Source organism: Cynocephalus volans, chromosome 1 (genome assembly GCF_027409185.1).
Source record: "Cynocephalus volans isolate mCynVol1 chromosome 1, mCynVol1.pri, whole genome shotgun sequence".
Classification (NCBI taxonomy): Eukaryota; Metazoa; Chordata; class Mammalia; order Dermoptera; family Cynocephalidae; genus Cynocephalus; species Cynocephalus volans.
The window spans coordinates 238,861,229-238,884,386 of NC_084460.1; the positions used below are offsets into that span (position 1 = coordinate 238,861,229).

Sequence of the window (23,158 nt, forward strand, 5' to 3'; positions counted from 1 at the left end):
GTTGAAATTTGAACTGGGTTATTTTGTTTTTGTAAAAATTCTGGTATAAGGGCCGAGCCCGTGGCGCACTCGGGAGAGTGCGGCGCTGGGAGTGCAGCGACACTCCCGCCGCGGGTTCGGATCCTATATAGGAATGGCTGGTGCACTCACTGGATGAGTGCTGGTCACGAAAAAGACAAAAAAAAAAAAAAATTCTGGTATAAGATTTTGGGTGCATAAGGTTGTAGACCTAAGCTAAAAGTAAGGTTTGGGGAGACTTTGTGTTCTTTACATTTTCATGGACAAAGAGGGACTGTTTCACTTTGTACCATTCTCTCTGTCATTGTCCATCTTTTGTCTCTGCAATGCTGTGTGCTTTTGATATTTATCAAATAGTGTTATTGAATTTATTTATGATTCAGTCCTGTCTTGAAATGTTTGCTGTTAAAAGTTTTCAAATGGGTATCACACATATAATTTAATGGACTTCAACAATATTAGTTGCGTTGTAGGAGATCTCACAGATTCTGTTCTCACTGAGTAGAGTAAAATAGATACTTTAAGTTGTTTAGAATAGTCTACATGAACATCTGGAATCTGGCCCCATACTTATACTAAGTTTACTATTTATGCTTCTTTTGTTTTTTTCTAAAACTCTTGTTATTTATTTATTTATTTAAAGACGACCGGTAAGGGGATCTTAACCCTTAGCTTGGTGTTGTCAGCACCACACTCTTTCAAGTGAGCTAACCGGCCATCCCTATATAGGATCCCAACCCATGGACTTGGTGTTATCAGCACCGCACTCTCCTAAGTGAGCCACAGGCTGGCCCTAAAATTCTGTTATTTTTTTAGGACTTTTGAGATGCAGGGATTGGTAAGAAGCCATAGTCCAGATGTTCTGAGTGAGGCCCTATCACACCTGGAGAAGAACAGACATTCTCAGAGAGGGGAGCTAGAGCAAGAACACTCAAACACTAGCTCTCTGACAGTTATTTTAGAGGCAAAGGCAATTTCCACTGGAAACACAGCAGTCAGCATATCTTTCTAACACCAGTTCTCTGTCACACATCCCTAGATAATCTATTGCGTTGACTCCTTCGTGATGACTGAGCCAAGTCTGGAGTTGAGTTGAGTTTTCTGGTGAACGCCAGAAAAACTTGGCAACAACCCCAAATTTGTTAAGGCAAAGCCTGTTAAAGCACCTTGTGGGCATCACAGGGCTTTAGAGTTATGTAATAATAGTTATTTCACCAACAACTCAATGAGTGAATGAAGTTGTGTCTGCCCATTTCACAGAAGAGATGCTAGGTCATCTCAGCAATACACTTATTTTAACAGTCACCTGACTATATATGGACAGAACGCACCAATACTTAATGTCATAATTGTCACAGAGACCCAGAGAGTGATGGAATGCCCTGAGCATCAGCATCAGCATCAGAGCTGGCACTTTCCCCTAGCTTGGTTTAGTCCACAGAGCCAAGAACCTTCTCTGGAGACGGCAGCCTCTCCTCCATCAGCAAACCTTGATTTGGGGATTAAAATCCTTAGGATGTTAAATTAAAAGTTGCAACGGGGAAAAAATCCGGATTACCACATCCCCTTTTGTAATGAAAACAATTAATGTGACAGAGAAGTTCATCTAGAAGTAAACAAATAAGGTATTGGAAAGCATGATGTTTCATGATACAGGATTTTTTTAATTTAAAAGTGTGATACTTTAGATACACAGAAGTTTGGGGGCCATTGTTAATGCCAGAGGTTGGTATAGTGTGGGTCAGCCTGCCCTTTCTTCTCTGGTATCCATGGGGAGCCCTGTTAGACTAGGGTGGGGACCCCAACAACTGGCCCAATGGGGCAGGTTCTTACTTTGAAGATAGCCTGAAAAGCTGGGTTTGCCTTGATGCTTGCCTGTTACTCTCCTCTCTAGGTCATCCTCGATTTTTCAACCAGCTCTCTACTGGATTGGATATCATTGGCTTAGCAGGTGAATGGCTAACGTCAACTGCCAATACCAATATGTAAGTCCCACATATTCTTTTATATAAGAAATCATGATATATGACTATGGCTTGTTGCTTTAAAAGCCCAATTCCAGTGGTTCTATTTTATTAAAGTTTTATTTTAATAAAATTGCCTTGGTCATCTTTTCTTTTAAAGTCTTTGAGGTTTGTCACAGTTCTGGTCTAATAGCAGATGCTTGATAAACTATTTTTGAATTGAATAATGCAACTTAATGAGAGTATGGTCATGAACAATAATAACTATAGCTTTCAGATTTTACTGTGAAATTCCATGTTAAATGACCTCATTTCTCTTAATGGTGTATCTAAAGAGGTCACGTTTGGCGATATGGTCTTGGTTCCTTTCCCCATCCAAGCACATTGGTCCTTATAATTTAAGTAATATTTTCTTCATAATTAAAGCTCTCATGAAGTCCTAAATCAATTTGATCAACTTATTGCTTAACTAAAAATTCTGAAACAAAATTCAGCTGCTGCTGACACATTATGTATTCCTTTCAAAATAACTGTTTTGCTGAATTTGACATTTCCCCCCCATACCTGTTTGTATAGACAAAGCCTTTGTTTGTTTCTAAGTTCTTGTAAATGTATATGAAACTGACTCTAAGGTCCTGGGGGGTGCAAGTACTACCTAGGTAGTCTTCTTACAGTCACCCCAAAGTTTCCTCTATATTCATGTGCCCTCTTTGAAGACAAGGACGGGATACAAGTTGATAAAGGGTCATCATAGCCAACAGAATAGGTTTTTCTCAACACTAATGACAATGTTTTACCACTATCTATATACCCAGACAATGACACTACATTTTATGAAAGTATCCAGGGGAAAATAATGAAACAAATTTCTTACAATAATTCAAAAATAACTACATAAGAATGATATGGGTATTAGACGCTGTGGTAATATTCAGAAAATAGCCACCCACTTTTTCCATTCATGGTAAAGTAGATTCTGAAAAATGAATTTAAGTGAAAGGGTGGTATTATTTAAAATGAGAAATTCCATTTGACATCAAGATGGAATGTATGTTATTAAAGTTCAAGGTATTCTATTTTTCTTAAACAAATTACTACCAGCCACAAAACCTGAAGGACGTTTTAAAATTATAGATTGATTTATGTGTGTTCCAAAGCTGTTTAATGCTGGGACACAAAATACTTAACTACTTTCAGAAAAGTTTCTTTTAATTAAGGATTTGTGCTTTGTTTGCTAATTTAAAACAACAATGACAATTTTTAAAAAGCAACCATGACAAGTAAAGCCTTTAGTGCTGAAAGGCATAAAAGATTAAATTGATTGAAATACTAAAATGGCTTTCATGCTCTCTGCTCTCAAGTCATGGTTAACTTCACCAAGTGTCCACATTGGATCAGTGAGACTCTGAAGGGCTGAGAGGAATTCAGGTCAAAGACACAATTGCTAGGATGGTCTCCTCAAACAGAAAGCTCCCCTTTGTGGGGCTGGCCGGTTAGCTCAGTTGGTTAGAGCGTAGCTTTATAACACCAAGATTATAGGTTCGGATCCCTGTACCAGCCAGCTGCCAAAAAAAAAAAAAGCAATCTTTACTGTATGATTTGTGAGATAAAAATATACCAGCAAGCATAGACATCATAATACACTAATTATAACTTGAAAAAAGACACTAATGCTTAATTGTAGCATCTAGCACTAGTAAGGAACAATTTGAATTAGAAAATACAGTTGGTTTTAGTTACTTTTTAATTCAGCTATTTAGAAAATAAATAAGAAAAGTATAGTAAAAGGTATATATCCATTAAGGCCCAAGTACCCATATTAATATAGGCACTGAACTCACCCAGCATCTTTAACTATGTATTCTCCAGGTCTCTCAGCTGCAATTTCCTTATATAGCCAATCTCAGGGTAGATAAAAGGAACTCACCCTTTTGAACCGTTTATGGCCATTCTACTAGAAGGCTTTTTTTTCAACCAGAAAAATCCCACAAATTCTCCTTTTTTTTGTATGTGTTCATAAAATCAAAGTCCCTTACTCTTCCCTTAATTCAGCTCAGCCATGAAACACTAAAATATGTCCCAGCCATCTGAGGTCAAGGCCAGTCCAACTAAATGACACACAGTAATTGCAGCTGTACTCAACAGAAGATATTTATAAAATATGATCCGATTCCAACAGATCAATAGAGAAGGTTATTTAAAATAGTGAAATAGTTTCTGTCAGTTCTAGAGACAAGGCATTGTCTGAAGAAGTAATAACTATTATCAAGAAATTGTTCTAAGACAGTTCCCTGGAAGATCATGAAATGTGGCAGCACTGTCAGGAGCTCAGACAGAATTTTCTCCCTTGTGACAATTCCTTCTTCAACTGGGAATGGTGTGCAAAATAGGTGCAGGAAAGAATGGCAAAAGGATCTTTCTTTGGCAGAGCAGGATTTAATTAGTGATGTACTCTTTTTTTTTTTTTTTTTTCTTGACCTGCACTCTCATTGAGTTTGGGTGGCACTGGTAATAGAAAATTGTAACTATATTCTTCAGTTTAGTCGTTTTGAAAGAACTATCCACTATTCCGATTTCAGTGGCAAAGTGTAAAGTTAGAATAGGAAGAACATCTACAGTCATACTTTTACACCTGCTTAAGCATATAGCTTTGAGACATAGTCTTCCAAGCAAGGACCCAATAAAGATCCAAAGAAAACTTTACAAATGTATAGTTGTCCATGGCACGTACAGCTCTTTTCTTCTAAAACAGGGCCACCAAACACAATTGGGCAGGTTGAGCAGCGCCCAATTGTAAATGCAGCCTGCCCTCAAACACCTGATGACAATACATAATCTTAATGGTGAGCTCTATCACAACCCTCGGTTATGAGGTTATGATTTTAAGCATCTAGCATTTTATTTGCATAGAAATTACACAGGAGAAATTTTCTATGGGAGTTATCAGTCATTTTATACTACTGGGCAGGTGGTTAGAGAAGAGTCTGCAGTAAGCAGTTCTCACTTATCATAGAGAAGCAGCTGTGATATAAGGGACTTGGAATCCTGATTCTAAACTGTGAGATCTTTACACAAATCACTGAATTTCTCTGAACTTCAGTTTATTCATCAGGAAAATGGGGATAGTAATATTTGTCCTTCAGAGTGGTTCTGAAGAGTTAAAAAGGCTCCAGTCCCACATGCCTCGTGTATACAAGTTACAACGTATGCACCTAGGAAAGGCAGCCGCCCCCCAGGACACCATTGCTATTTGAGACCCCTTGCTTCAGCCTCCCAGTTCTTTCTGTCTCTCATCATCTCTGGACAACAGAGGGTCTCACTAAGCTCCCCCTGCCATACCTGTAAAGAGAGGAAATCTAAGAGGAGTGTCAAGATAGAGTCAACATAGATTATTTCTTTCTCTCATTCAGGAAGTTCCCAGTTTGACAGTCACCAGGGATCCAGTTTCCTAGTGCCTTTCTGATCTATATTGTAGCACATGGTTCTCACCCTCAAAGTTGCCTAATGGTGCAGTCTGGTGCTGAAGAACTCTAGCCATCACTTCTGTGTTTCAGAATTCTGGAAGGAGGGAGAGAGGAGGGGAGGAGGGAGAAAAGAAAGAAGGAAGGAGGGAGGGAAGGAAGGGCAAAAAGGGGACATATTCCTTCCTACTAAGAAACCTGCTCAAGAGTCTCCCACGACATTTCCCATAGCACCTTTTTAGCCAGAAATTAGCCACATGGCCACACCTAAGGAGGCTAGAAAATATAGTCTTTGATCTGGGTGAACAGCAACCCTAAATAAAATTTAATGAAGCAAGGGAAAATTGATATGGTTAGCAACCAGCAGACTCTGCCACAAGAAAACTACAGCTTCTTGACAATTGAATTGCCTTAGTTCTGAGTGAACCCCACTGCGAAGGTGAGTCAAACCACTAAGGAAGGGCTGACTCACCTCCCTATTTAGAATATAGAAGGGCTCAGAACTCTCCTTTAGTGTCACTTCGTGAATGTCACCATCTTATTGTTTTAGATCCTTACTTCCAATCCCACGTTCTGATGCTTCACCCGAGAGCTTTTTGCAGGTTTAGTTTCTCATTCTCTGATTCTGAAATGTAATGTTATACTCTGGCTTTGGCATCTGACCAGCTTATTCCAAATCCATGTTTGACCTTTGATCTCTTGACTTCATCTGGTTTAGTCTGTCATTTAGGGAAGGGGTACCTAAACTAGGATCCAGGTTGCAAGAGGAGAATTTCCCATAATTGTATACAAAGTGATGTGCCTGCCCTCATTTTTTAACCTGGAGAGAGGAACCATAGCTTTATTAGGATTCTCAAAGGGGTCTGTGACCCCAGTTAAGAACAACTGCTGTACGTAAACTTCAAGGCCTTCTATAAGGCTTTAAGTGCAGGCAGATCCCCGATTGTAAACATGGCCCAGCATGGGAAGGCACGTCACAAGATGTGTCAAGAACAGGAAACAACATGCTAGCCCATTTGTCAGGCCTGGCTGCAAGTCAACAGCCCTGGACACACCTGCCACCTTCCAGGAGAGGATGTCAGGACTAAGCTCATGAGTCAGGATAAGCTTGGTGTTAGCTGTGGCATAATTGGTCATTCAGACCCGGGCAGGGACTGTCAAACAGGATGCAGGTAAGGCCAAGAAACAGATGCTGGATTCATCCTAGTAAGCTTCCTCCTCAATGTTGGGAATGTGTCCTACCATGTCCTTGTCTCCTCAGTATGTAGGATGTCACTTAGCAGAGAATAGTCACTCAATAAGTATTTGTTGAACAGAACTGAAAGAAAAGTTTAGGAACCAGGTACCTGGCATAGATAAGCAACCTGAAATAGAGGAGATCATATAGTCTCATGATCAAACTCTGTAGACTCTTCATCCTAATCCTGAGAGTAAGGGCCATGTTCCTGGTCCTTCGATAGGGAGGCTAATTCATGCAAACCTGGGACCTAAGTTGATTCAAATCATGCAGTATGGGGTTGGACCAACTCCCTGGTCTTCAGTACCATCCCTCTCCCTTCCCCATGTAATTACTACCTGGACATCTAACACTGACTTGACTCAAACTCAAATTTTATCTGATCCTTGATACAGTTCCAGTATTTTGGTATATAATTCCATTTGTTCCTTGCTTTACCTGAGAGAGCTTTCTTATGTGGTATTGTGAGATTCTAGCACACACATTGCCACCAATACCTCTTCACCATGCAAACATTTTTGCCATTCCAACATTTCTAAAAATCAGTGAGACCATTGATAACATATTTTTTCAAGAATGGTTAGAAGCCCATCATGAGTTTGCCTCTTGCTACACTCAGCAGCACAGGCTAAACCAGGAATCCTTCTCTTCTTCTTCCTTTATCAGGCCATCAGACATGAGGGAGTGTTGGTTGCTACGGTGCTGGGGCTCAGAGCAGAACCAAAGCATGATTGTGACCTCCAGAGGTGATGGTAACTGAATACATGGTTTCCAAGGGTCTTCCTCCTAAATTTCCAGTGGCCTCCCAAGGAAAATGGACATATTCTTTTGAAAACAAAACTCTTTTACCAACAGATGTATCCTGAGGATCCTCCAGGATCTTTTTGTCCTCTTCTATCACCATGTGATTAATGTGATTGCTTTTTTCCTCCATGATTAAAACTTAGTAGCTTCACCTGTGTCTTATGTACAGTACTAGTTATCTCATCCTTGCAAATAGCTTTTCTAAATCATTAAGCAAGCAAGAATTCCCATTAGTCTTCAACATTGGCATTCAGCCCAAACATCCTAACCAATGATAAAGCCTTCCAATATCACTCGGCAGAGTGTGTCTAGGCATCTCTCTTCAGCAAGGATGATCTGTGTCCCACCCACAGACAGGGCTCTAATGCTTAAGAAGGCCAAGCAAAAACAAGAAATACTAAAAGGCTCAAAGTTTAGTAAATATCTTTTTGTTTTCTGGCTTAATTTTCTGTGGATGGGCCTTCCTTGATTTCTTTTAGTCCCTGTTTTTGGTACCACAATCTTGTTCCAATGATTACTCTATCAGGCTGGGCCTCTGTTTTGAATTGCTTTGAAAAGAGCATGGCTTGCTACTTTTAAATCAGTTTTCTAGAAGACATGTAACCCGCCAGAATGTCTGATGCCCACAGTTAGCTGTGTATGCCAGTTGACCATCTTCTTATAATTTATAATTTGTAATTAGAAAATCATCACTTAAAATTATTCGTGGCAGATATTGACTTCAGAGAATTATAGAAACATAGCGGGCCTTGGGGATTATCAGTAGAAAAAGGATGTAGATAATTATATTAAGATCTTTAAAACCTGGGTCAATATTTCCAATTATCTTCACAGTTAGCTTTCATATGTTTACATTGTTTTTAAAAGATAGACTTTGGCTCTGGCTTTTATACATTCTACAAGTATGAAACTGGCAGTCAGGTTTTTTTAAAATATTCAAACCAATTTTATGTAGAGCTTATAATACATTTTTTTCAATTAACATTTGTGTTGTCCTGTGATCTTAAAGGTAAAAGGGACCCAGGAGAGTCATTTTCTTTCCTTCTATTCTTCTGGGTGAACCACACCTAAGACCTTCCATTCAGATGAGAATCTCTTTCGTTGGTGAAGTATCACAGAGCAGGCACTTCCGCCACCACCTCTCTTGCTACCCTAGGCTAATTTCTGACATTTTATGATTGGTAACTTAATGCATTTCCAGGAAATGAATCATTTTAGTGGTTTTGAACATCTTTTTTAGAACCCAAGTGCAAATACTAAGCCAGTCATCTGTGTTCCCAAACTAAACGGTTTGACTTCTTTATTTTCATCCTTTTTCTCACCACCTTTTCAGGTTTACATATGAAATTGCCCCAGTATTTGTCCTCATGGAGCAAATAACGCTTAAGAAGATGAGAGAGATAGTTGGATGGTCAAGTAAAGATGGTGATGGGATATTTTCTCCTGGTAGGTTTCTCCTCTCTTCCCCTGACTCTTCTCAAGGTTTGCAGTATGGACCCTTGGGAACACTAAATACAGTGTGGGTTTGTGGAAGAATGATGACCTTAAAAAATTTTTTCTTTTATATTCTGCCTTCCTATCTTTATCAGGGTGAAGGCTAGCAGGAACTACATTCTATATGAACTAACTAACAAAGGCTGTACCTAAATCTGTACAAACTGACAAAGGCTGTGTCTGGATCATGCTAAACAACTCCGTTCTGTCAACAGCAGTTTGATTATGCTATAGATTAGTGAATCAAGATTATCAATTAACTAATTGATTTCAGCCAAAGTAGTAAATCTACTCTGAATTTGTAGTTCAAAGTAGATACAATAAGAATCTTAAAATAAAGGTGGGTATTCTTAGAGGTAGGGAGGAATTATAGATGGTGATAGAGATAGTATAATTGTGTACAAGGGAAAGAGAAGAAATAAGAATTGCAGTTGTCTGAGCAGTTCAAGCAGACCACAAATTTGCCTGTTTAATTGTCAGGATAATTAATGTAAAAGTGATTGGTTTGGGTTGGCCAGGCATAACTAAATAGCTACCTCAGTTCTCCTTGTGTCTTTATTAAGTTAAACATGAGAGTTTTTATTATTATTATTTTAATAACCTTAGAACTCTCCTAAATGACTCAATAACTCAGTTGGGCTGTTCTTGGAAGATTACCAAGCCAGGTAACCAAGCAATGTCACTGTTTCTTCTGTCGGCACCATTACCCTCTCTTTCTCTGGCTTTCTGAACTCAGGGAACAATTCATCTTTGTTCAGTAAATAGATGGAGCTGAAAGTAGAAGAAGGCTGTAACTCACCTACCCCTTTGAAGCCACTGCCTCGGCCTCCTCTTATATTTCTGTCTAGGCCTCAGGTGGGAAGGGCACTGGTGAATATGACATAATCAGCTCCAGCCAAATCGCCAAGCTAGTTCTGGTACTAAATGTACTACTTGTATTCTCAGGGCAAAGGGTTGGGGGAAGCCACAATAATAGAAAAGCCAGCAAAACTTGTCCGGATATTATCCTTCCCCATCCTGACCTCCCTTGTCCCTTGAGAGGCCAGCTCAGGCTTTGTTGTTAACAATAATGAAAGGGTCTGACACCTCCTTATGTGTCCACTCGCCAATAGGGGGCGCCGTATCCAACATGTACAGCATCATGGCAGCTCGCTACAAATACTTCCCGGAAGTTAAGACAAAGGGCATGGCAGCCGTGCCCAAACTGGTCCTCTTCACCTCAGAACACGTGAGTGGGGGGTCTCTTGCTCATGCATTCCTGTGTTTTCCGAGGTTCTATCTAACTTCTAACCTTAAGCTTCTGTATGTTGTAGAGTCACTATTCCATAAAGAAAGCTGGGGCTGCACTTGGCTTTGGAACCGACAATGTGATTTTGATAAAGTGCAATGAAAGGTAGGCAGGAAAGAGTTAATATTAGGTTCTCAATGTATTAAATGTGTTCATCTGTTAAATTTGTTTTATTGTGCTTAAGGACTGGCTCAGTACAGTGTGCCAAGCTGCTAATGGTCTGTTGAAAATGCTGCTGCTAAAGTTTTTTTCATGTGCAATTTCATTGATTTTTCATTTTAATTTCTTTCCTTTTGCAATAATTACAGGGGGAAGATAATTCCAGCTGATTTTGAGGCAAAAATTCTTGAAGCCAAGCAAAAGGTATGTACTCAGTTGTGCATCTAAACTCTAGTGAATACAAATTTTTAAAAATACCTATTTTCTGCCCTAGACAATAAAAGTCTTTGATAATATAAAATCATTTTATTGTGCTTCTAAAATTCTATTCTCAGATAATTGCTTATTTTTAACTTGTGAAATGATTTGGCTTTAAAGCTGTGTCTACACAGTGTCATTTTTTTTTTAATGAAAAATTCAGTCATTTAACCACTTGTCCTGTCTTCATTGTACCTAATGGTTACTATAGTGTTCTTCAATAAATCAGCTACCTGAGCATCATGAAGATACAGCTTAATTGAGCATTTCACTTGCTACTTGTTAGGTATAATCTCATTTTAACAAATAAATTTTAGCTTAGGATTCTGTTTAGCAAAGGATTCCATACCCTGGCAGAGGGCCCATGGTACTCGGCAAATCCAGCCTCAACAAACTCTATTAAACAAACAAAAAAATGTCATAGAACAGAAATATCCACAAGTCACTTCCAGGTAACTTACCAACACATTGTTGTTTTGGTTACATTCTTGTACCTCCTTCTCTAGTGACAGTTGTTTGCTGGGGTCTCAGCAGAGGAGGTGGATGTAAACATTGTGAGGAATGAGCAAGGAGCAGAGGTGGAGCTGAGCTTCTGAAAAACCTAAGACTCATAGATTTCTCCAAACTTAGCTGTATTACTCCACTTCCTCATTTATTTCTTGTTCATGTCAAAATTTCACCGTGTCCACTATTAGTGTATCAGCTTTCACAATGTGTCGACCTGTTTTAAATAACCAAACCGTGCTTCAGTATAATTATTATATCGATGCACTTAGAATGATACAGCACCTAAAAAGAACATTGTCCAGATAATATTCAGAATTACCTGCCCATCACTCCAAACAGTTCTTCCTGCTTTATTTTTTGCCATGGAACTTATCACTATCAAACATACTATATATTTTGCTTATTTAATTTTGTTAATTGTCTATCACACCCTCCCACTAGAATGTAAACTCCACAGTGACAGGCTTTTTCAGCTGGTGTGTTCACTGCTATATTCCCAGCATCTACACAAGGCCTAACACACAAAAGTCTTCAAAAAATATTTGTTGAATAAATAAATGAATGAGTGAATGAACCAACAAAGAATACTACCCCACACATAATATCTAATACCATGCCCACTTAGCTGATCACGGTTAGAGACAAATGCTGCTGCAGTTCTGCTTCACATGGGAATGAACAAATGAGAACGGCTTGGACTAATCAGCCTCTCTCTCTTAACTTGTAGGGATATGTTCCTTTTTATATCAATGCAACTGCTGGCACGACTGTTTACGGAGCTTTTGATCCGATACAGGAGATTGCAGATATATGTGAGAAATATAACCTTTGGCTGCATGTTGATGTAAGTGCGATTATTCACAGAGTGGCCAGTCCTCTCGGGGGGGTGGAAGCAGCTCTGCTTTATGATCTGCCTCAAGTTTCTCTCGACGCCCCAGCCAGCCCTCTCTCCACTCCACATTAGTTCCAGCTCTTCTTTGGCCCCCAGCTGGCTGTTCATGACAGGCACACACCATAGGCCTGGTACATCCTCTGGGACTCACCCCATTCCTTACTGGCCAATTGCTGTCTTCTGTAGTTCGTCCTAGAATATGGTCTCCATCACCTTCCCAGGTAGCTCTGTTTGGGCAAATAGCCACAGAGTAAATATGTAACTGATTTCAGAGAGAAAAATATATAAGATACAATGTATAGAAAGTGGCCAAAAATGTAAATGCTTAGATACCTGCCTTTAGCCCAAATATATATGACAATTTTTTTTAAAAAATGCATATCTGCTACATTTAGAAGAAATAAGTCAGTATATGGAAGGCATTATCAACTAAGAGATTTAGTCCCAAATTTTCCCAGGAACATGAAAGGTACATTTTCACATGTGTGACTGGGTGTGGTTTTTCCTTTCTCTCTGTCCATTCTCTTATGGGTTTAACGTCTCACAGCTGGACAGTGGGGTAATATGCCCTGCTACTGAACAAACAACTTAACAAAGCCTGTTGTTATGTCATGTGGCATCTCAAACTCTTTGGTAAACATGCATCATGTACCCACAAAAATACCTTGCTGTTGCAGGAGCTGTTGTAGGACCTGCAAACCCAGCAGAAGCTGTTGCTTTTGGAGTTTTTCAGAAGCTATTAGAATTCTACTGTCCTTTGCATAGCTTCCAGAGCCATGCCAGGGCCTCACTGAGTGTTTCTGCCTGTCTATGGTACTTTGGGCCTTTGGGTCCTGCCACCATGGCCACCACAGGCTCAGACCCACTTATCTATGGCACTCGCACTTTTAGGAGGGACATGACAAACAGTGAATAATCACAACTGCCACAGGTTGAACGACCAGTGTGGGCTCATTTTGTCAGAGAAGCTTATGTTTTTCACCTTTTGCAGTCTCTCGTTTTACTAGTGGTGTGGAGTGACTGATTTGGGATTCTTAAATGTCACTGCTCCCTCTCCCTCTCCTTTCTCTGTCCTCACAGGCTGCCTGGGGCGGTGGGCTGCTCATGTCCAGGAAGCACCGCCATAAACTCAGCGGCATAGAAAGGTACAGACCGGACTTTGCTGGGCCTCCTTCCATCCAGAACATCAAACGTGCTGTGCTCTGAAGTCAGCTTGCACCTCCCCCTGCCTTGATTCCCACCATGTATCTCAATCTGACTAAGCTCACTTTAGTTCAGCAAGTGTTTACTGAGCATGTATTGTATGATCAAATTCCCAGTCAAACAAGTGCTCAATTAGTTCGTAATTTAGAAAGAAAGACACGTAAACAAATACAGACGTCCCCAAGTTATGATGGTTCAACTTTATGATGGTGTGAAAGCGATACCCATTTGGTAGAAACCGTACTTCAAGTACCCATACAACCACTCTGTTTTTTAGGTTCAGTACAGTATTCAATCAATTACATGAGCTGTTCAACAATTTACTATAAAATAGGCTTTGTATTAGATGGTTTTTTCCCAACTGTAGGCTAATATAAGTGTTCTGGGCACATTTAGGGTATGCCAGGCTAAGGTATGATGTTCGGTAGGTTAGGTGTATTAAATGCTTTTTCAATTTATAATATTTTCAATTTATGATGGGTTTATCAGATATAATACTGTAAGTCGAGAAGCATCTGTAGTTACAACACAATGTGGTAAGCATAACAATAGATGAAGTTGCAGGTGCACAGGTAGGAGAGAAGAGAAACTAACAGTACAGGGATTGGAGGTTAAATCAGAGTTTTTTCAAGAGTGCAGGAAGGGCTGCTGATTCATTCCACTCTTCTTCCTCATTACACTTATTGCTGGTAAAGGGGCAGGATACTCAGCTCACCTAACTTATTTTCTTTTCACCATTCAGATTCAGTGGGTGTTCTAAGCCAAATATGATTTTGACCAGACTCCTAAGTATTGATCCATAAAGAACTGACATTGATTCACTTATTCACTCATCATGCATTTACTAAGCACCTATCATGAGCCAGGCAGGCATGGATGTGAATGTTTGGTTACCTGCCTTCTGTCCAGCCACCTGTGGCGCTTTTCTAAAAATTGCATATCTGACACATGCAGGAAAATCAGGCAGTATATGGAAGGTGTTATCAATTAAGAGATTTGCCCTACTAAGTTTACATTCCAGTGGGCTACATGTTCATAACCAGGACTCTAGCTTTTGTTACTTCTACTGTGCTTCCTCAAATTCCTATCTCCCTCTTGAAAGGTCAGTGTCAAGGTAGGTGAAACTGGCTCTTCGACATGTAGTTATATGACCCTATAACTTGGAGAATAATACATTAAATGTCAATGAGTCAGCCCAACTGCACATTAGATTTCTCAGGTAATTTTGATTTTCCATCTTTGAGTCTGGGAATACTTGAAATATTTTGCACTAGACTTTCCTAACATTTTAAAGCACATATGTCTTCTAAAGGAAATTGAATTCATATCATGTCTTATTACTTTCCATTTGTAGCAGCAAAGAATCATTTACTTCAGAACTTTAGGACATTCAGAAAACCATTCAAGACATTTTATGAGATCTAAATATAATTTTTTCATAACTTGGTAAATGATAGCAATGGGAAAATTCGTGAAATTCACTACCTTTTAAATATGGCTTGACACTGATGCTTTTTAGTAAGATAAGCACCTAGTTAACTTTCCTTGGAATTTTTCACAGGTCTCTTTCACAAGTGTTTTCTTTATTATGCACTTAGGGAAAAGTACTTCAGGCCTTCCTCTCTTCCCTTGAAACACAGTGCACATATACACTAAATTATTTTCCCCCAATAAGACTTAAGCAAGACGAAGAGGTTAAAAATTCACAGCAAGAGTTTAGCTCTAGGGAGAGCAGAGGCAGAATAATTCCAAGCCAATTGCTATGCTGGGGAAGAGATCCTTCACAGGAATTAATGCAGAGCCCAGCTGTGGGCCAGGCCATTGAGAAGGAGTCTGTAAAGCCCTGAAGCAAGTTACCCAAGTTTTAATCATCATACATTACACCTAGTTGTTTCTGTAATGTCCTAGCTAGTGTGCTCCTTAACTATTTAATCATGTCTGACAGAATGATGTGGTTGCTAGGACACCATGCTTGTTAAGCTTTCATTGCAGCCCAAACTGGCAAAACTATGCTCATTTAGCATTTAAACAATGCTGTTAGGCAGTCAAAGACTAGAACAGCCCAGTTGATCCTTGTTTTTAGGTGTCACTCTTTACACTGCTTTGGTAGATCATCACCGCCAGCCTATTCTATAAGTAAGAACAGAAAGGAAGAAGGAAGCTAAAGTCTAGAAGGAGGCAGTCTAGTGGAATGGTTATGAGCGCTGGCTCTGCAATTAGATTCCCTAGACTTGAATCTTTATTCAATACTTCCCAGCTCTGTGACTTTTGGTACTATATTTAACCTTTTTGTATATCATTTTCTCCATCTAAAACAGAATTAATAATAGTACCTGCATCATAGGGTTGTTGTGAGATGTATACCAGGCACTGTTATAAGCATTTTATGTTTATTAATTCATTTTATCCTTTATTCAATTCTGTGAGGTAGAAGACACTTCCCATTTTACAGATGGGAAAACTGAGGCACAAAGGAGTTATGTAATATGCCCAAGCTAGCAAATGTCAGAGCCAGGATTTAGACTTGGGCAGTTTGGCTTCAAAGTCTGAGTTCTTAACCATGATACCATATTGATATACCTAAAAGCTCTCAGAACAATAGGGCAAATAATAAGTTCTTCATAAATGTTAGCTACTATTAATAGAAGTTATTTATTTATTTATTTATTTATTTATTTTAAATTTAGCAGAATTTATTTGAGCAAGGAAAAAAAAATTGGTGAATTGAGCAGCTCTCAAAACCAGATTGGGTTTAAAAAACTCCACCGTGCAACATGATCAGGCAGTATATATGGACAGATAATAGAAGTAAGATACAAAACAGCTGAATTGGTTACAAAGAGAGCTTAATTGGTTACAACTCAGTGTTTTAATAGCAGCTATTTAGAAGATACAGTCTGCAATACTCTGAGACTGATTGCAAAATATTTGTTTTCTACTTGATTGGTCAATTTAGAGAAATAAGCGTCGAAAACATTTACCTACTTGAATTGAGATGGGTGGTGATTTCCTCAAGAGAACTGTTGTGTCTTCTGATTCCTGCACCTTCTCCTCACATAGCATGTGTTTCTTTCAGGGCCAACTCAGTCACCTGGAACCCTCACAAGATGATGGGCGTGCTGTTGCAGTGCTCTGCCATTCTCGTCAAGGAAAAGGTTTGTACTCCCTCCAGAGATACACTGCACGTCCTTTAGAAGGCACAAGAAGAGAAACATGTGGGGTCTAGGGCTGGCTGGTTAGCTCAGTTGGTTAAGGTGAGGTGTTATAACACCAAGGTCAAGGGTTCAGATCCCTGTACTGGCCAGCTGCACCCCACCCCCGAACCCCCCCAAAAAAGAGAAAGAAACGTGGGAGTCTTTTTACAGTCCTTGTTGGCTAACTCACAAGATTGGCAACCCCATGATGAGACAGCCATTGCTGTCCCTTGTAGCTAACCTAGTTTCTCCTTTTGGTTCTTGCTGTCTACTGTCCTTTTTCCTGTTCGGTACTCTGGGCCTGTCAGTGACAGAACCTTTAAGGGAATTATTTGAGTATTCTTCCATGTTTGCAGAAACAGAAGTGAGAGTGATTTAATGAGACACCCAATCAATCTTGTCCTCAGTGAGGACAAAATTGCCCACTGTGATATATTTTGAGTTCTCAGTGTGAATTTGTGATCCCAGGAGCTGAAATAAATTAGGCAGAACAGAAACTACAAATATCAACTTAGGGCAAAAAAGAATGTTGTCCAGAAAGCTTCTGTAGATAGGTTAGTGCTACGTTCCCTCCTTTCAGCACCTAATAAAAGCACCCTGCCCTCCAATGCATTGTCGTTCCAGTAAAACTTCCGTGCGCTGAAGCATTCCAAAAAGTTTGTCTCCAACCCGTAGGAACCAGAATCTGCGCAGGCTCTTTACTCAGCTCACACATAGAGTCCCTGTTAATAACTTTGTAGGAGATCCTGGAGAGGTCGGAAGACTTTCGGGGTGAGGGAAGTTGGGGGAGGAAAATTTTTCATAGCATGGAACTGTCCCACCCACTGAGGAAGTTTGGATCCCTAACCCCTGCTCACTGAATGCCATAGCACTTCCCAATTTCGAAACAACCCAAAACACCAACTCATTTCCAAATGCCCCTTCGAGGGACTGTGGGGCCCTTGTTTAGACATCTGAGACCAATGTTCATTTTCTAACCTGAGAGACAGAGGGAAAGGGGCAAAAGTTTTTTCAAGAGTGGTTTTAGAGAAGGACATCAGAATAAGTGCAAGGCCTCACAAAGACATCGGGGAAAGGTTGAGTGTGGTCCCAAATCCCTCCTTCCAGCCAGCCCCTTTTCAGAGCCATCCACATCTCTGGTCTGTGAATACAGATGCACCATGTTGGTTTCCATTATAGGGTATACTCCAAGGGTGCAACCAGATGTGTGCAGGATACCTCTTCCAGCCAGACAAGCAGTATGATGTTTCCTACGACACTGGGGACAAGGCAATTCAGTGTGGCCGCCACGTGGACATCTTCAAGTTCTGGTTGATGTGGAAAGCAAAGGTATGAAGGGGGAAATTCAGAAAATAGAGCAGAAATGTAATTTTCACAGACAGGCCGACAAAAGAGAGGCGAAGATACATCACAGATAGTTCACTATGTGTGTAATCAATATCTAGGTAATTCAGTTAACTATATTTCTTTGTGAAAGGAATAACTTTACCCCTTATGTCAAATTCTCACTCCTTCCATTTAGTCTCCCCAATTTGAATTATGATAAGGTGTTCTCATAGCTTTCTCTTATAACACCTAAAAATTATGTCAAGATAAGGATTTCCACAACAATCTTTAGGGAAGCTGAAATTAGTTAGTACAGATATAGAGAAAGAGAAGATAAAATTACTGCATTATTCTGAGTAGGATCCTAAGTTCCATTTTGAGGCTTCTCATCATGGGATATATATGACAGTTTTAAGTTCTATTTAAACAATGGCTTTCCCATTATTTGTACTTTATATACTACTCTGGACAATGTATACTTTATTCTGGGAAATCCTACCACTAGACTGAAACGTGCTGTGTCTGCATTTATCAACCTCTTGGTTTGCATTTCTGTACCTAGGGAAAAAGCCAACTACTGGAATTTCCCCCAAAATAAGAGTGAGGGAAAGGGTTACCATCTGGCTATTTGTTTCAGAAGTATTATTATGCAATCAAGTAAAGGCAGTTTTGATTTCACACCATCACATTGCATTCATTGTTTTTATTTACCTACTATAAATTAATTTTTAACAATTTCCATGTTTAAGATTGGGTCTACCTAATATACAAACAAGGTTTTCTAGTAAAATAATCTAGTCAAATATTTCTTCTGTAGGAAAAATTTGGCAGATTATCAGTTTTTTCCTAATCATTTTTTCTAATCATTTTTTCCTAGTCATTTTGTCTTAGTATAGAAATAGTTTGAATTTGATTTCTACCTCAAAGTAATCATAGGTATTTTAAGCATATGAATAGCTATAGATTGCAACAAAATAAAGAGCCCTATCATTTTGAAATGTTATGACCACATGGCCCGTCTCAGTAATATGTGTCTTCGTTTTGCCTAACAATAACCTCTTGAACTGTTTGCCAGAGGTTTGGCCATAGTATATTGGTTGCTGAAGTAGGACCCTGGTGCAAGCTTCACTCCCAGGTGGACTGGCCAGAGTGTTCAGTCATCAGTGACACAACTTGGGGAGGCTCATGCTTTGCCATTGTTGGACTAGGCTCAGGCTCATTAGCAATCCTCAAGCCAGCTTTGTGCATCTGCTCTCCTTATTAACACCGACCCACTCAACAGCCCTCGTGCTGCTGTCATTAACCAGCCATGCTAGCTTTTGAAACTCATGCTCAACCAGTTTGTCAGTAGTTGGAGCTTTTGCAAACTCAGAGCATGTTCTGAGACTAATGGTTTCCCCATCTGCCTGCCTGCCTGTCACCAAAAAGGGGTAATACAATGTTATGTGGAAGGTAGCCTGCCCGGGAGGGTGGGGAACGTTTGGTCAGGACTTATTGCCAGGCAAGATGGGTTATAAAGCAGTATTTCTAAAGTATCTATGATGAAGAACAAGTTGTTTTTTTTTTTTTTAACCTATCATGGGCCAATACAATAAAGATAAATTGCTAAAAAAGACAAAAATGAAATTAAAAAATATGAAGTGCAGGCCACTATTTTCTTTATTAGATTTAATAAACAAAAAATTACTCTGTCAAATAGCTATAAAAGTGTCTCATTGCTTAATCTCAATTTCTGTATTTATCTCTCGGCCGACTGTTTATACTTTGTGGACTGGCCTCAGTCTACAGACTGAGGCACTTTGAGTAGCAGTATCCTAAAGCAAACCGGAAATAGGCTTCAGGTCCAGGCTATGAAAAGCTAGCAGGGAGCTAAAAGCCCTACTGAGAATAACTACCCAGAGACAAGGGTGCATTCAAAAGAGAAAGCAGGCACACTTTATTTTATTTTATTGCATGCAGATCTGTGAAGAAGCTGTACACATTTAATTAGATGGTACTTCCTAACCATCTCCACGAATACTCTTTTGTAAATTTCCCATAGACAAGGGCAGCATAGTCTTCCCAAATGCTCATTACAGGGAAATACAACCTAACATCAACAAACATAACTTTTCTCTTAAAAACAGGGCACAGTGGGATTTGAAAATCAGATCAACAAATGCCTGGAACTGGCTGAATACCTCTATACCAAGATTAAAAACAGAGAAGGATTTGAAATGGTTTTTGATGGCGAGGTAGGTTATCATCATAGAACTGTATATACAGCATTTCCAGAAAAACTATTGACGGAAGCTCCGGAAGTCATATTTTCCCACATTGCCAGAAACGGAATTTTTATTCTTATACACTTTTTAAATTCCTTTCAAGTCCATGAACTTTTCTGCTGGTAGCATTGGGATGACTTTTCCCTTCACCTCTTCCACGACCTTGTAGCGCTTGGCCAGCCCTATGTAGACAAAAGGTCTCTCCTTGTCAGGTCTGAATCCTCCATCATTCTCAGGTTTGTCTTGTGTTGAACCTCTATGAGAAAGTGTTTCTCAGTTCCAAGCTTATAGGATGGCAATATTCTTGTCTCCCAAGATTGGTTCTAAAATGAGGTTCTTTTAGAACCTAGGCTTTACGTAGATTCATTATGAAGTCAGCCAGATAAAGTTGTCTCTGCTCTGAGTTCGTATCCACATTGCACACAGTAAAGTATTCGTTATACCAAAATTTACTGAGTACCCACTGTGTGCCAGACCCCACACCAGGAGTGGGTTATATAGTATTGACCAAAGTAGATACTGTTTCTGCCTAATGGAGCTCAGAGTTAAAGAAAGAAAGATAGAATAGAAGCCAGTGTTGAATAAAAGAAAACCCACTCAGAACCCAGTATAATATAACATCATCTACATCCAATGATAGTCTATTGATCAGGCAACCTAAACTATTAGAAACACACCTGAAAGTCACCTAATGAGCAAAAAAGAGCCCTGAGCAGTTTAAAATCAGTGATACAGTATTCTGATCATTGACACACTACTTTAAACATTCTGATAGCAGGCCAAAAACAATATGATGTCTGAAGCCAGTTACAGGCAAGCACAGCGATGACAAACACCAACTAGGGAGGAAACTGAAAACTATGGCAAGAATACAGAGGAACTCTAAAAGCCCAGGAATCTTTAGGGGAGGGACACTAAACGGTTTCAGTCATCTCAGTAAGCCTTGATTTATGGTTTAGAACCAGTATTAATGTTCATTATGATAACCCTGAGTCATCAATAAAAGATTCAATGTTAATATAATAAACTCAATAATCAGTATAAATAAAGTAAACTATGTTTCAAGCATCTTCTGTATGTGAGGCACTGCAAAATAGCAAGATGGGTAATGCATCTTTTTAAATTACCCAAATGTAATTATGTTTAACATTTTAATGTTTAAAAGTGGAAACTTTCATTATCTAGAAAATTGGGGGAACAGCTCTCTTGCCAGAATATGATTGTATAGAGAAGGCATTGTCCTCCCTAGTGCAGAAGTTAACATTGCCTTCAAGATGGACATTCGGCTTCTTTCTTTGGTCTGAGAGACTTCCACCAACGGTGCATATGGGTTTGGGAACAGCTCTCTTTCACGTTCTGATCATTTTCTTTGTTTTCTTTGTTTGTTTGCTTGTTTGTTAAAAATCTCTGCAGCCTGAGCACACAAATGTCTGTTTCTGGTATATTCCACAAAGCCTAAGGGGTGTTCCAGATGGCCCCGAGAGACGGGAAAAACTACACAGGGTATGGATTCACTCTTTATCTCATCTAATCCTCTGCAATTTCTCTGGTTGGTCTGGACATCCGCATTCCAATGTGCCTTTCTAATGGGGGAGAAATAGAAACTAAAGAGTTAGCCTGGGCTTCTAGTAAGGGGGTCGGGGGAGCCAGGGCTTCTAGTAAGGGGGTGGGGGGAGCCTGGGCTTCTAGTAAGGGGGTGGGGGGAGCCATCTTGCTGTATCCTTCTTGGGTCTGCACTGTCCGCTTGCTGTGGTTCAGATACCACAGCAACCCCTAAAGGATGCGTCCCTGTCTTTGGTTGGTGTTCTTCATTAAAGGGGCTCTATGCAGGGCAATTTAATAATATATGTATTTACAGGAACATTCTATATTAAACCATGTCTATCATATTTTATTAAGTTACAGTTTAATGCTAATTCATTCTAGCTGTTGATTTCTATATTTATTTATTATTCATATATATACTATTCAGAGTTACTGGTATTATATTTAATTTACATAATATTTTGTTCATCCAATCATTCAGCAAATACTTGTTTAACATAATCTATGTGCCAAACAGTATTCTGGGCTCTGGATTATATAGAAGCCTTAATTTGTGTTGTCACCTATAAGAGTATTTTTAATTTTATTCATATCTTTTCTCACCATTGTTCTGTGACTGACTTTCAAAATTCAGTCACACGGTACTTTATAAGGGAACCTATGACCGAGTAGACTTAAATCGTCATTAGATATTAGCCACCAGGATATAAAATATTTCTTTGCGTTTATGTTAGTGTAAACACAAATAATAAAAAGCAAGTTGGCAATTGTTAAAAAGAGACGGTGTTAATATCAGTCTTGAGTTTTGTTTTGTGTTTTCCATCACAAGGTGGCTCCAAAAATCAAAGCCCTGATGATGGAGTCAGGCACAACCATGGTTGGCTACCAGCCTCAGGGAGACAAGGCCAACTTCTTCCGGATGGTCATCTCAAACCCAGCCGCTGCCCAGTCTGACATCGACTTCCTCATTGAGGAGATAGAAAGGCTGGGCCAGGATCTCTAATCAGCCTTGGCAAAACATGAGTTTATGGGAATTCCCTTTCCTCTCTGGCATTCTAGAACAAACTCCTACAAATTGCTGACACACATAGGCCATTTCATTGGAAGAAAAATAATATCTTTGAAGAATACTGTTAAAACCTTACTTAAGCTTGTTTGTTATAGCTAGCAAGGAAATAATGTTCCTTTTAAAAAGTTGCACATTAGGAACACAGTATATATGTACAGTTATATATACCTCTCTCTCTCTCTCTCCATATATATATATATATATATATATATATATATATATATATATATATATGTATAGTGAGTGTGGCTTAGTCATAGATCAAAGCATGTCTCCCACCCCAAGAGAATTAACTTTACTTTCAGCAGTTATTGAGGGGTTAAACATGCTGCGAACCAGCTTGCCCAACAACCACAAGAAAGATGTTTTTCAAAATGCTGTGTCCTAGGGACCAAGGGAAATGCTGTTGGTGGGAGTTGATCTCACTGTCAGTGTTCTCCCTCCCAAAGTAATGATGAATGAGAAAAAGCACCAG

The 23,158-nt window shown here is 39.4% G+C and overlaps 1 protein-coding gene across 1 annotated transcript in view; it reads left to right on the forward strand.

Moving 5' to 3' along the window:
• GAD1 (glutamate decarboxylase 1) overlaps positions 1 to 22,617 on the forward strand; it is a 36,346-nt gene extending 13,729 nt beyond the window's left edge. Inside the window, exons 5-16 of the mRNA XM_063098845.1 lie at positions 1,913 to 2,003; positions 8,818 to 8,930; positions 10,091 to 10,206; positions 10,292 to 10,371; positions 10,575 to 10,629; positions 11,918 to 12,034; positions 13,163 to 13,227; positions 16,362 to 16,440; positions 17,659 to 17,808; positions 19,932 to 20,039; positions 21,483 to 21,572; positions 22,444 to 22,617. Coding sequence (XP_062954915.1) covers positions 1,913 to 2,003; positions 8,818 to 8,930; positions 10,091 to 10,206; positions 10,292 to 10,371; positions 10,575 to 10,629; positions 11,918 to 12,034; positions 13,163 to 13,227; positions 16,362 to 16,440; positions 17,659 to 17,808; positions 19,932 to 20,039; positions 21,483 to 21,572; positions 22,444 to 22,617 — 1,238 coding nt within the window. The remainder of the gene's footprint in view (positions 1 to 1,912; positions 2,004 to 8,817; positions 8,931 to 10,090; positions 10,207 to 10,291; positions 10,372 to 10,574; positions 10,630 to 11,917; positions 12,035 to 13,162; positions 13,228 to 16,361; positions 16,441 to 17,658; positions 17,809 to 19,931; positions 20,040 to 21,482; positions 21,573 to 22,443) is intronic.
• The last annotated feature ends 541 nt before the right edge of the window (positions 22,618 to 23,158 follow it).